This window comes from Choloepus didactylus, chromosome X, assembly GCF_015220235.1.
Source record: "Choloepus didactylus isolate mChoDid1 chromosome X, mChoDid1.pri, whole genome shotgun sequence".
NCBI lineage: Eukaryota > Metazoa > Chordata > Mammalia > Pilosa > Megalonychidae > Choloepus > Choloepus didactylus.
The window spans coordinates 22,237,269-22,251,165 of record NC_051334.1 but is presented as its reverse complement, the minus strand read 5'-3'; the positions used below and the strand labels follow the sequence as shown (position 1 = coordinate 22,251,165).

At 39.1% G+C, this 13,897-nt stretch overlaps 1 protein-coding gene across 1 annotated transcript in view; it reads left to right on the top strand.

Annotated features, from left to right (window-relative positions):
- Positions 1 to 13,377, top strand: part of LOC119523373 (kelch-like protein 15) — a 38,922-nt gene extending 25,545 nt beyond the window's left edge. Inside the window, 2 exon segments of the mRNA XM_037822126.1 lie at positions 12,269 to 12,929; positions 12,932 to 13,377. Of these exon segments, the coding sequence (XP_037678054.1) occupies positions 12,269 to 12,929; positions 12,932 to 13,377 (1,107 nt within the window).
- Positions 13,378 to 13,897: the final 520 nt, after the last annotated feature.

The window sequence follows — 13,897 nt, the reverse complement described above, 5'->3', positions numbered from 1 at the left end:
ATAAGATCTTGGTAACAGATTAATCATAACTTGATAGTTCTCTTTCCATAAAGAAAAGGGAAAAATGTTGACCTATTCTTGTTAACTAAATTATTACTGTGGGAGATGATGGTGTCAGACTAAGTCTCTTTGTCAAAAACCTACTGGGAATTTTGTATATACTTAAATTTTCACTAAGTTTTCCCCAAATTATTCAGTCATGTTTGTTTTTATTTATTTATTTATTTTTTTAAATCATCATTTTATTGAGATATATTCACATACCACGCAGACATACAAAACAAATCGTACTATCGATTGTTTACAGTACCATTACATAGTTGTACATTCATCACCTAAATCAATCCCTGATACCTTCATTAGCACAAACACAAAAATAACAAGAATAATAATTAGAGTGAAAAAAGCAATTGAAGTAAAAAACAACACTGGGTACCTTTGTCTGTTTGTTTCCTTCCCCTACTTTTCTACACATCCATCCATAAACTAGACAAAGTGGAGTTTGGTCCTTATGGCTTTCCCAATCCCATTGTCACCCCTCATAAGCTACATTTTTATACAACTGTCTTCGAGATTCATGGGTTCTGGGTTGTAGTTTGATAGTTCCAGGTATCCACCACCAGCTACCCCAATTCTTTAGAACCTAAAAAGGGTTGTCTAAAGTGTGCGTATGAGTGCCCACCAGAGTGACCTCTCGGCTCGTTTAGGAATCTCTCTGCCACTGAAGCTTATTTCATTTCCTTTCACATCCCCCTTTTGGTCAAGAAGATGTTCTCCGTCCCACGATGCCGGGTCTACATTCCTCCCCGGGAGTCATATTCCACGTTGCCAGGGAGATTCACTCCCCTGGGTGTCTGATCCCACGTAGGGGGGAAGGCAGTGATTTCACCTTTCAAGTTGGCTTAGCCAGAGAGAGAGGGCCACATCTGAGCAACAAAGAGGCATTCAGGAGGAGACTCTTAGGCACAAATATAGGGAGGCCTAGCCTCTCCTTTGCAGCAACCGTCTTCCCAAGGGTAAAACTTATGGTAGAGGGCTCAACCCATCAAAACACCAGTCCCCTATGTCTGTGGTGATGTTAGCAACCATGGAGGTGGGGTAGGCGAATACCCCTGCATTCTCCACCAGCTCCTCAAGGGGGCACTACATCTTTTTTTTTTCCTTGTTTTTCTTTTTTTTTTTTTTTTTTTAACTTTCCCTTCTTTTTTAAATCAACTGTATGAAAAAAAAAGTTAAAAAGAAAACAAACATACAATAAAAGAACATTTCAAAGAGACCATAACAAGGGGGTAAGAAAAAGACAACTAACCTAAGATAAACTGCTTAACTTCCAACATGTTCCTACTTTACCCCAAGAAAGTTACATAATATAGCAACATATCTGTGAACTTGTTCCTACTATATCCATCAGAAATTAACAGACCATAGTCATTTCTGGGCATCCCCAGAACATTAAATAGCTTATCTGTTCTTCTTGGATTATTGTTCCCCCTTCCTTAATTGCTCTCTATTGCTAGTTCCCCTACATTCTACATTATAAACCATTTGTTTTACATTTTTCAAAGTTCACATTAGTGGTAGCATATAATATTTCTCTTTTTGTGCCTGGCTTATTTTGCTCAGCATTATGTCTTCAAGGTTCATCCATGTTGTCATATGTTTCACGAGATCGTTCCTTCTTACTGCCGCGTAGTATGCCATCGTGTGTATATACCACATTTTATTTATCCACTCATCTGTTGAAGGACATTTGGGTTGTTTCCATCTCTTGGCAATTGTGAATAATGCTGCTACGAACATTGGCGTGCAGATACCTGTTCGTGTCACTGCTTTCCGATCTTCCGGGTATATACCGAGAAGTGCAATCGCTGGATCGAATGGTAGCTCTATATCTAGTTTTCTAAGGAACTGCCAGACTGACTTCCAGAGTGGCTGAACCATTATACAGTCCCACCAACAATGAATAAGAGTTCCAATTTCTCCACATCCCCTCCAGCATTTGTAGTTTCCTGTTTGTTTAATGGCAGCCATTCTAACCGGTGTTAGATGGTATCTCATTGTGGTCTTAATTTGCATCTCTCTAATAGCTAGTGAAGCTGAACATTTTTTCATGTGTTTCTTGGCCATTTGTATTTCCTCTTCAGAGAACTGTCTTTTCATATCTTTTGCCCATTTTATAATTGGGCTGTCTGTACTATTGTCATTGAGTTGTAGGATTTCTTTGTATATGCAAGATATCAGTCTTTTGTCAGATACATGGTTTCCAAAATTTTTTTCCCATTGAGTTGGCTGCCTCTTTACCTTTTTGAGAAATTCCTTTGAGGTGCAGAAACTTCTAAGCTTGAGGAGTTCCCATTTATCTATTTTCTCTTTTGTTGCTTGTGCTTTGGGTGTAAAGTCTAGGAAGTGGCCGCCTAATACAAGGTCTTGAAGATGTTTTCCTACATTATCTTCTAGGAGTTTTATGGTACTTTCTTTTATATTGAGATCTTTGGTCCATTTTGAGTTAATTTTTGTGTAGGGGGTGAGGTAGGGGTCCTCTTTCATTCTTTTGGATATGGATATCCAACTCTCCCAGCCCCATTTGTTGAAAAGACCTTTATGGCTCAGTTCAGTGACTTTGGGGGCCTTATCAAAGATCAGTCGGCCATAGATCTGAGGGTCTATCTCTGAATTCTCAATTTGATTCCATTGATCTATATGTCTATCTTTGTGCCAGTACCATGCTGTTTTGGCAACTGTGGCTTTATAATAAGCTTCAAAGTCAGGGAGTGTAAGTCCTCCCACTTCGTTTTTCTTTTTTAGAGTGTCTTTAGCAATTCGAGGCATCTTCCCTTTCCAAATAAATTTGATAACTAGCTTTTCCAAGTCTGCAAAGTAGGTTGTTGGAATTTTGATTGGGATTGCATTGAATCTGTAGATGAGTTTGGGTAGAATTGACATCTTAATGACATTTAGCCTTCCTGTCCATGAACATGGAATATTTTTCCATCTTTTAAGGTCCCCTTCTATTTCTTTTAGTAGAGTTATGTAGTTTTCTTTGTATAGGTCTTTTACATCTTTGGTTAAGTTTATTCCTAGGTACTTGATTTTTTTAGTTGCTATTGAAAATGGTATCTTTTTCTTGAGTGTCTCTTCAGTTTGTTCATTTCTAGCATATAGAAACATTACTGACTTATGTGCATTAATCTTGTATCCCGCTACTTTGCTAAATTTGTTTATTAGCTCTAGTAGGTGTGTCGTCGATTTCTCAGGGTTTTCTAGATATAAGATCATATCATCTGCAAACAATGACAGTTTTACTTCTTCTTTTCCAATTTGGATGCCTTTTATTTCTTTGTCTTGCCGGATTGCCCTGGCTAGCACTTCCAGCACAATGTTGAATAACAGTGGTGACAGCAGGCATCCTTGTCTTGTTCCTGATCTTAGAGTGAAGGCTTTCAGTCTCTCACCATTGAGTACTATGCTGGCTGTGGGTTTTTCATATATGCTCTTTATCATGTTGAGGAAGTTTCCTTCAATTCCTACCTTTTGAAGTGTTTTTATCAAAAAGGGATGTTGGATTTTGTCAAATGCTTTTTCAGCATCTATTGAGATGATCAATTGATTTTTCCCTTTCGAGTTTTTAATGTGTTGTAATACATTGATTGATTTTCTTATGTTGAACCATCCTTGCATGCCTGGAATGAACCCCACTTGGTCATGGTGTATGACTTTTTTAATGTGTCTTTGGATTCGATTTGCAAGTATTTTGTTGAGGATTTTTGCATCTATATTCATTAGGGAGATTGGCCGGTAGTTTTCCTTTTTTGTAGCATCTTTGCCTGGTTTTGGTATGAGATTGATGTAAGCTTCATAAAATGAGTTAGGTAGTGTTCCATTTTCTTCAGTGTTTTGAAAGAGTTTGAGTAAGATTGGTGTCAGTTCTTTCTGGAAAGTTTGGTAGAATTCCCCTGTGAAGCCATCTGGCCCTGGGCATTTATTTGTGGGAAGATTTTTGATGACTGATTGGATCTCTTTGCTTGTGATGGGTTGGTTGAGGTCTTCTATTTCTTCTCTGGTCAGTCTAGGTTGTTCATATGTTTCCAGGAAATTGTCCATTTCCTCTACATTATCCAGTTTGTTGCCATACAGTTGTTCATAGTATCCTCTTATAATTTTTTTAATTTCTTCAGGATCTGCTGTTACGTCACCTTTTTCATTCATTATTTTGTTTATATGGGTCTTCTCTCTTTTTGATTTTGTCAGTCTAGCTAGGGGCTTGTGAATCTTGTTGATCTTCTCAAAGAACCAACTTTTGGTGATATTTATCCTCTCTATTGTTTTTTTGTACTCTATGTCATTTATTTCTGCTTTAATCCTTGTTATTTCTTTTCTTCTACTTGGTTTAGGATTGGTTTGCTGTTCGTTTTCTAGCTTCTTCAGTTGATCCATTAGTTCTTTGATTTTGGCTCTTTCTTCCTTTTTAATATATGCGTTTAGTGCTATAAATTTCCCCCTTAGCACTGCTTTTGCTGCATCCCATAGGTTTTGGTATGTTGTGTTCTCATTTTCATTCGTCTCTATATATTTAGCAATTTCTCTTGCTATTTCTTCTTTAACCCACTGATTGTTAAGGAGTGTGTTGTTTAACCTCCAGGTATTTGTGAATTTTCTAAGTCTCTGATGGTTATTGACTTCTAATTGTATTCCAGTGTGGTCAGAGAATGTGCTTTGAATAATTTCAATCTTTTCAAATTTATTGAGGCTTGTTTTATGTCCCAGCATATGATCTATTCTGGAGAAAGTTCCATGAGCACTAGAAAAGTATGTGTATCCTGCTGATTTGGGATGTAATGTCCTGTATATGTCTGTTAAATCTAATTCATTTATCAGATTGTTTAGGTTTTCAGTTTCCTTATAGGTCTTCTGTCTGGTTGATCTATCTATAGGAGAGAGTGATGTGTTGAAGTCTCCCACAATTATTGTGGAAACATCAATTGCTTCCTTTAGTTTTGCCAGTGTTTCTCTCATGTATTTTGTGGCACCTTGATTGGGTGCATAGACATTTACAATTGTTATTTCTTCTTGCTGAATTGCCCCTTTTATTAGTATGTAGTGGCCTTCTTTGTCTCTCAAAACATCCCTGCATTTGAAGTCTATTTTATCTGAGATTAATATTGCTACACGTGCTTTCTTTTGGCTGTAGCTTGCATGAAATATTTTTTTCCATCCTTTCACTTTCAGTTTCTTTGTGTCCCTGTGTCTAAGATGAGTCTCTTGTATGCAACATATTGATGGTTCATTTTTTTTGATCCATCTGCGAATCTATATCTTTTAATTGGGGAGTTTAATCCATTTACATTCAACGTTAAAACCGTGAAGGCATTTCTTGAATCGGCCATCTTATCATTTGGTTTATGTTTGCCATATTTTTCCCCTCTCTCTATTAATATCCTTTATTGTACCCATACCGAATCTCTTTAGTACTGAACCTTTCTCCAAGTCTCTCTGTCCTGTCTTTGTTTCTCTGTCTGTAGGGCTCCCTTTAGTATCTCCAGTAGGGCAGGTCTCTTGTTAGCAAATTCTCTCAGCATTTGTTTGTCTGTGAAAAATTTAAGCTCTCCCTGAAATTTGAAGGAGAGCTTTGCTGGATAAAGTATTCTTGGCTGGAAATTTTTCTCACTCAGAATTTTAAATATATCGTGCCACTGCCTTCTCGCCTCCATGGTGGCTGCTGAGTAGTCACTACTTAGTCTTATGCTGTTTCCTTTGTATGTGGTGAATTGCTTTTCTCTTGCTGCTTTCAGAACTTGCTCCTTCTCTTTTGTGTTTGACAGTGTGATCAGTATATGTCTCGGAGTGGGTTTATTTGGATTTATTCTATTTGGGGTTCGCTGAGCATTTATGATTTGTGTATTTATGTTGTTTAGAAGATTTGGGAAGTTTTCCCCAACAATTTTTTTGAATACTCTTCCTAGACCTTTACCCTTTTCTTCCCCTTCTGGGACACCAATGAGTCTTATATTTGGACGTTTCATATTCTCTATCATATCCCTGAGGTCCATTTTGATTTTTTCAATTTTTTTCCCCATTCTTTCTTTTATGCTTTCATTTTCCATTCTGTCATCTTCCAGATCACTGATTCTTTGTTCAACTTCCTCTAGTCTTGTACTATGAGTGTCCAGAGTCTTTTTAATTTGGTCAACAGTTTCTTTAATTTCCATAAGATCATCCATTTTTTTATTTAGTCTTGCAATGTCTTCTTTTTTTTTTTTTTTTTTTTTATTTTTTATTTTTTTTAATTAAATTCAGTTTTATTGAAATACATTCACACACCATACAATCATCCATGATATACAATCCACTGTCCACAGTATGATAACATAGTTATGCGTTCATCACCACAATCTATCTCTGAACATTTTCCTTACATCAGAAAGAACCAGAACAAGAATAAAAAATAAAAGTGAAAAAAAAACACCCAAATCATCCCCCCATCCCACCCCATTTGTCCTTTAGTTTTTGTCCCCATTCCTCCACTCATCCATACACTAGATAAAGGGGGTGTGATCCACAAGGTCTTCACAATCACACTGTCACCCCTTGTACTCTACATTATTATATAATTGTCTTCAGGAGTCCAGACTGCTGGGTTGGAGTTTGGTAGTTTCAGGTATTTACTTCTAGCTATTCCAATACATTAAAGCCTAAGAGGTGTTATCTATATAGTGCATAAGAATGTCCACCAGAGTGACCTCTCGACTCCATTTGGAATCTCTCAGCCACTGAAACTATTTCATGTCATTTTGCATCCCCCTTTTGGTCAAGAAGATACTCTCAGTCCCACGATGCCGGGTCCGCATTCATCCCCGGGAGTCATAATCTGCGTTGCCAGGGAGATTTACACCCCTGGGAGTCAGGTCCCACGTAGGGGGGAGGGCAGCGAGTTCACCTGCCGAGATGGCTCAGTTAGAGAGAGAGAGGGCCACATCTGAGCAACAAAGAGGCACTCAGGGGGAGACTCTTAGGCACCATTAGATACAACTTTAGACTCTCCTTTGTGGTAATGAGCTTCATAAGGGCAAGTCCCATACTCAAGGGCTCAGCACATCAAACCACCAGTCCCAATGTTTGTAACAACATATGCTAGGGGATCAGCATCTCAAAGTTTAGAGATAGGCCTTACAATTCAGGGATAGAGTTAACTGCTGTAAGAGCTTACAATCTAGGGACTATTACAATTATTGTGTCCACGTCAGGCTGTGTTCTAAGATTCAATTCTGAGTTTACACATTGTAGTTAGTCCATACTGGTGAGGCATCATCCTTCTCACCATGCTTTCTCCAACACTTTTACTCCTATATATATTTTTTCCTACAATTTTATAGAGTTATATTCACATACCATACATTTATCCACAGTGTACAATCAGTTGTTCATGGTATCATCATAAAGTTGTACATTTATCACCACAATCAGCATCTGAACATACTGATTACTACAAGAAAAATTGTTTTCTTTCTTTTCAGCAATAAGAAAAAATGTTAAAAAGAAAAACAACATGTCATACAATACAATACACTATCAAGGACAGCAAACAACACCACTACCAAGAATCCCACATTACTCCCCTATATCCCCCTCTCATATACATTTAGCATTGGCATATTGCCTTTGTTACATTTAATGGAGGTATATTACAATGTTACTGTTGACCATAGACTCCAGTTTGCTTTGATTATGTTTTTTCCTGAATACCATCCCTTATTCAAATTTCTACATGGTTGACATTCATTTGCTTTCCCACATGCAAAAACATTTTTATATTTGTATATTTAGTAACAGTCATTGGCCACTCCAGTTTTTGCCACGTTATACAGTCCCGGTCTTTATCATCTATCTTTACCTCTGGTGTCATACATTCTCCTATCCCACCTCTTTCAGCTTTACTCACAGACATCTTTGTTCAGTGTACTTACAATACCGTGCTACCATCACACAGTATTATGCTATCTATTTCTGGATCTATGCAATCAATCCTAAACATTCTGTAGTCCTTCAGCATCAAATGGCTGATCTCTGCCCTCTTTCTATCTCCTGGTCGCCTGTTTGTCAGCTTTTAACTCCCAAAGTTTGTTCATTAATGTCTGTTCATATTAGTGAGACCATACAGAATCTGTCCTTTTGTTTCTGGCTAACTTCACTCAACATAATGTCCTCAAGGTTCATCCACATTATTACATGATCCATGTCTTTGTTCTGTCTTACAGCTGCATAATATTCCACCATGTGTATATACCACAGTTTGTTTATCCACTCGTCCTTTGATGGACATTTGGGCTGTTTCCATCTCTTTGCAATTGTGAATAATGCTGCAATAAACATTGGTATACAAATGTCTGTTTGTGTCTTGAGTTTCAGTTCCTCTGAGTATATACCCAGCAATGGAATAGCTTGGTCATATGGCAAATCTATATTTAGCTTCCTGAGGAACCTCCACACTGTCTTTCAGAGTGGTTGCACCAGTCTACATTCCCACTAACAATGAATAAGTGTGCCTCTTTCTCCACATCCTCTCCAGCACTTGTCATTTTCTGTTTTTTGGATAATGGCCATTCTGGTAGGTGTGAGATGGTATCTCATTGTGGTTTTGATTTGCATTTCCTTAATAGCCAGTGAAGTTGAGCATTTTTTCATATGCTTTTGAGCCATTTGTATTTCCTCTTCAGAAAAATGTCTGTTCATGTCTTTTGCCCATTTTTTAATTGGATTGTTTGTCTTTCTGTTATTGAGATGCAGGATTGCTTTATATATTCGGGATATTAAACCCTTATCTGATATGTGGTTTCCAAATATCATCTCCCATTGTGTAGGTTGCCTTTTGACTTTTCTGACAAAGTCCTTTGATGTACAAAAGTGTTTAATTTTGAGGAGATCCCATTTGTCTATTTGTTCTTTGGTTGCTCGTGCCTTGGGTGTGAAGTCTAAGAAACCACCTCCTTTCACAAGATCTCTAAGATACTGCCCTACATTTTCTTCTAAGAGTTTTATGGTCTTGGTGCTAATGTTTAGATCTTTGATCCACTTTGAGTTAATTTTGGAATAAGGTGTGAGATGGACATGCTCTTTCATTCTTTTGGAAATGGATATCCAGTTCTCCAAACACCATTTATTGAACAGGCTGCTCTTTCCCAGTTGCTTCGGCTTCACTGCCTTATCAAAGATCAGTTGTCCATAGATGTGAGGGTCTACTTCTGAACACTCAATTCGATTCCATTGATCAGTATATCTGTCCTTATGCCAGTACCATGCTGTTTTGAGCACTGTAGCTTTGTAATATGCTTCAAAGTCAGGTAGTGTGAGACCTCCTACTTCACTCCTCTTTCTCAAGACATTTTTGGCTATTCGGGGCAACTTACCCTTCCAAATAAATTTAGTTATTGGTTTTTCTATTTCTGTAAAGTAAGTTGTTGGGATTTGAATTGGTATTGCATTGAATCTGTAAATCAGTTTAGGTAAAATTGCCATCTTAACTATATTTAGTCTTCCAATCCATGAACATGGTATGTTCTTCCATTTTTTCAGGTCTTGTTCAATTTCTTTTAGCAGTTTCTTATAGTTTTCTATGTAAAGGTCTTTTGTGTCCTTGGTTAAGTTTATTCCTAAATACTTGATTCTTTTGGTTGCTATTGTAAATGGGATTTTTTTCTTGATTTCCTCCTCTTGTTGCACATTACTTGTGTATAGGAACACTACAGATTTTTGCGTGTTGATCTTGTAGCCTGCTACTTTGCTGTATTCACTGACTAGTTCTAGTAGCTTTGCTGTAGATTTTTCTGGATTTCCTACATACAGAATCATGTCATCTGCAAATAGTGAAAGTTTTACTTCTTCCTCTCCAATTTGGATGCCTTTTATTTCTTTTTCTTGCCTAATTGCTCTAGCTAGAACTTCCAGCACAATGTTGAATAGCAATGGTGATAGTGGGCATCCCTGTCTTGTTCCTGATCTTAGAGGAAAAGCTTTCAGTCTCTCCCCATTGAGTGTGATGTTAGCTGTGGGTTTTTCATATATGCAATGTCTTCTTTATGCTCTTCTAGAGTCTTCTTGATTTCCTTCATATCCCGTACTATGGTCTCATTGTTCATCTTTAGTTCTTTGAGTAGCTTCTCTAGGTGCTGTGTCTCTTCTGGTTTTTTGATTTGGATGCTTGGGCTTGGGTTATCCATATCGTCTGGTTTTTTCATATGCTTTATAATTTTCTGTTGTTTTTGGCCTCGTGGCATTTGCTGAACTTGATAGGGTTCTTTTAGGGTTTGTAGACCTATTGAAGTCCTTATCTCTAATTTATCAGATCTACAGCTTCGTGGAGTACTTTCTCTATCTAACCAGCAGGTGGCGTCCACGAGCCACCTGTTCTCCACAAGCCAGTTCTCCCCTGCGTAGCCTTTTTGGTGAGTGGGGGAGAGAGTCTTGTGGGGCTCAATTGGTGTACCAAGCTTGCGTGTGTAGTTGGTGTTTCCTGCCCTGTATGTGGGGCGTGTTTCTGGGCAGTCGGGGAGGGGTGGTGGCCCTAACAATCAAATCTCCCTGATGATCCTAGAGTTTTAAAGCTGCTGCAATAGTGTAATCCTTCAGTTCAGTCCTGCCACAGTTTGTCTCTGCCACTGACCCACAAGTCTTTGGTATTGGCGTATGGCTCCTGAGACTTGCAAGTGGGCCCCTCTTCCAGGCTGTGCACCCTGGTTCCTCTGTTGAGGGATGACTGTGCTATGTCACAGGTGAGTGCCGTCCCCCCAGGGCAGTTCTGGGCTGCTGGGCTGTGTAGGGAGGCTCCCAGTCTGCTCAAATGATGGCTGAATGGGGCTTTGTTAATTCACACTGCTCCACCTTCCCAGCTCTGGGACAATCAGCTGAGGTTGCAGGGAAGGCTAATGTCCACGCCCAGTTTTGTGGTGTGTGCCTGTTATTTGAAGCACTTCCGTCACACTGGGTTGTCTGGGGCAGCTCTGGGCTATGGGGCTGGCGATGGGCAGGAGTGTTTCCTGTCCACCAGGATGGTGGCTGTGAGCAGACACCCCCCTTTTCTTGGGAAGTTGTGGTGTTTAGTGAATTTTCTCAGCCACTGGATTATTGCCTTTTGTCTCAGAGCTCTCTTAGTTCTGCTCTTGACTTGACGTGCCCAAATTGCAATTCTTTGAAGCTTTCTGTATTGGGCTTCTTAGAGTAATTGTTTTAGAAAAAGAAAAAAGGATTAAAAAAAAAAAAAGGGACTTCCTCAGAGATCTAATGGGTTATTGAAATGCTAATAGACAAAGCAAGCAGGGCCATTAAGGAAAGGTCCACAGGGCAGAGAGATCAGCTTTTTTTCGGGATTTGCATATGCGCCTCAAAGCCTGAGCTCCGCCCTTCCCCTTTCTGTGTTCACCAGAACTCCAAAAATCCTCTGCTTTTATTGGAGTTTTTCGCGTTATTTTTTTTTTTTTTCTATGCCTGTCTCCTCTCTGCTGGGCTGGCAGCTCTCAGATTCTCTGGTGTCTGGTCTCAGTCTATCTATGGTTGGAGTATGAATCAGTAGAATGAGTTTCTGAGAAGGGCTACCACTGCAGTTCTCCCTTCTCCTTCCTGGAGCTGACAGCCCCTCCTCCCACGGGACTGAGCCTGGCAGGGAGGGGCGCAGGTCCCCTGGCCGCAAAAACTTACAGATTTCGCTGATCTCAGCATTTCAACATTTTCATGAGTGTTGTATGAAGTATGCCCAAAGTCAGATTGGTCTGTGGTGTCCAGTCCACGCAGTTCCTGGCTTTTTACCTACTTTCCTGGAGGAGTAACTAAAACTTACAGCTCACCAGTCTGCCATCTTGCCCCGACTCCTCATGTTTGTTTTTACAGTGTTAATTGTGGTTAAAAAAAAACCATAGACATGGTTTCCTCTAGTGTGAAGCATCGTATTTGTCCTCATTTCCCCCCTACTTGTAGTCCACAACCTGATATAATAGCTACTAAAATATGTTTTGTTGAATGAATTTCCTTATGCCTGGAAGTACCATTTGTGTGTGAAAAATAACTCGCTTACTTTAAAAAGCTTGGGAATATGCATAGATTATTACAAATGCAAATTAAAAATGCAAATAAATGAAAAAATTTTAAAAAGCATGTGCTCTTAACAGGAAAAGAAGTTTTAGTAAAGTGTGCCTAAAATAATAAACTAATCATCTTAGTAGACTTTAATACTTTTCCATTGATGCTTTTTCCCTTGGTTAAATTCTTTTACTTGTATTCTTAGGTTAAGACATCAGAATTTTATAGATACTCCCGACAGCTGCGGTTTGAAGTTGACCAAGCTTTGAATTACTTTCAGAATGTTCACCAGCAACCTTTGATGGAAACAAAATCTAGCCGTATCCGTTCTGCCAAACCCCAAACTACAGTATTCCGAGGAATGATTGGACATAGCATGGTAAACAGCAAAATACTACTCTTAAAGAAACCAAGAGTGTGGTGGGAGCTGGAGGGGCCGCAAGTACCCCTACGACCAGACTGCTTGGCTGTTGTCAATAACTGTGTCTTTCTGTTGGGTGGGGAGGAACTGGGGCCAGATGGTGAATTCCACGCTGCTTCGAAAGTTTTCAGGTATGACCCAAGACAAAACTCTTGGCTACGAATGGCAGACATGTCTGTGCCACGTTCCGAATTTGCAGTTGGCATTATTGGAAAGTTCATTTACGCTGTTGCAGGAAGAACCAGGGATGAGACCTTCTATTCAGCTGAGAGATATGACATCACTAGTGACAAGTGGGAATTCGTGGATCCTTATCCTGTCAACAAATATGGACATGAGGGGACAGTGCTCAATAACAAGCTGTTTATCACTGGTGGAATCACCTCATCTTCCACTTCCAAACAAGTGTGTGTGTTTGACCCCAGTAAGGAAAGGACTGTGGAGCACGGACCAGGAGAACTCAAGTAGTTACCAACTGTTGGGAGAACAAGAGCAAAATGAATTACGCAAGATGCTTTCACAAGATGATTTCTTACAATGGCAAGCTTTATGTCTTTGGTGGTGTCTGTGTGATCCTGAGGGCCTCTTTTGAATCTCAGGGATGCCCTTCGACAGAGATGTACAATCCAGAGACTGATCAGTGGACCAACTTGGCATCCATGCCTATCGGTAGAAGCGGCCATGGTGTGACTGTGCTGGGCAGACAAATCATGGTTCTTGGAGGCCTTTGCTATAATGGCCATTACAGTAATTCCATTCTCACTTTTGATCCTGAAGAAAATAAATGGAAGGAAGATGAGTACCCTCAGATGCCCTGCAAGCTGGATGGTTTACAAGTATGCAACCTGCATTTTCCTGAATATGTACTGGACAAGGTTAGACGTTGCAACTGAGGATACTTCCCTTGCTAAAAAAGGCAAATAAAGCATCTGCTTGTGATATCGTGATTAACTTAAAAACATAAAGAAAAGCCTCACCAGTTTTACTATCAAAGCCATTGGTCTGATATTGTAGGAAGTTTTCATTTTATGCTAACATCCTTTTCTCCCTCCCTTTTTTTTTTCTTTTGTAGTGGCCTCCAACTCATGCAATAAGTTAATTCTACGTGCTAGCTCTTGAAACTACTTCCAGAAGCAGTTTAATAGAATGATCCACTTATCTGAGAAGTTGATTTTATGCTTTAAACATTTCTTCAAAATGTCAGTGTAGGATTCAAGAATCTTCTAAGAAAAGACCTGATAAGTGTTACTGGATGTGATTTCAGTTTCTATCTCTATCTGTAATGTTTTTGGACATTTATTTCAGTGTTTTTCAGTCTATTAGACTTTTTGGTTTTATTATTTAGAAGTTTAAAACTCTTGACCTTTTTTGCATGGCTTTTTGCTGAAAATGCAAAAATATAAATTTTCTACT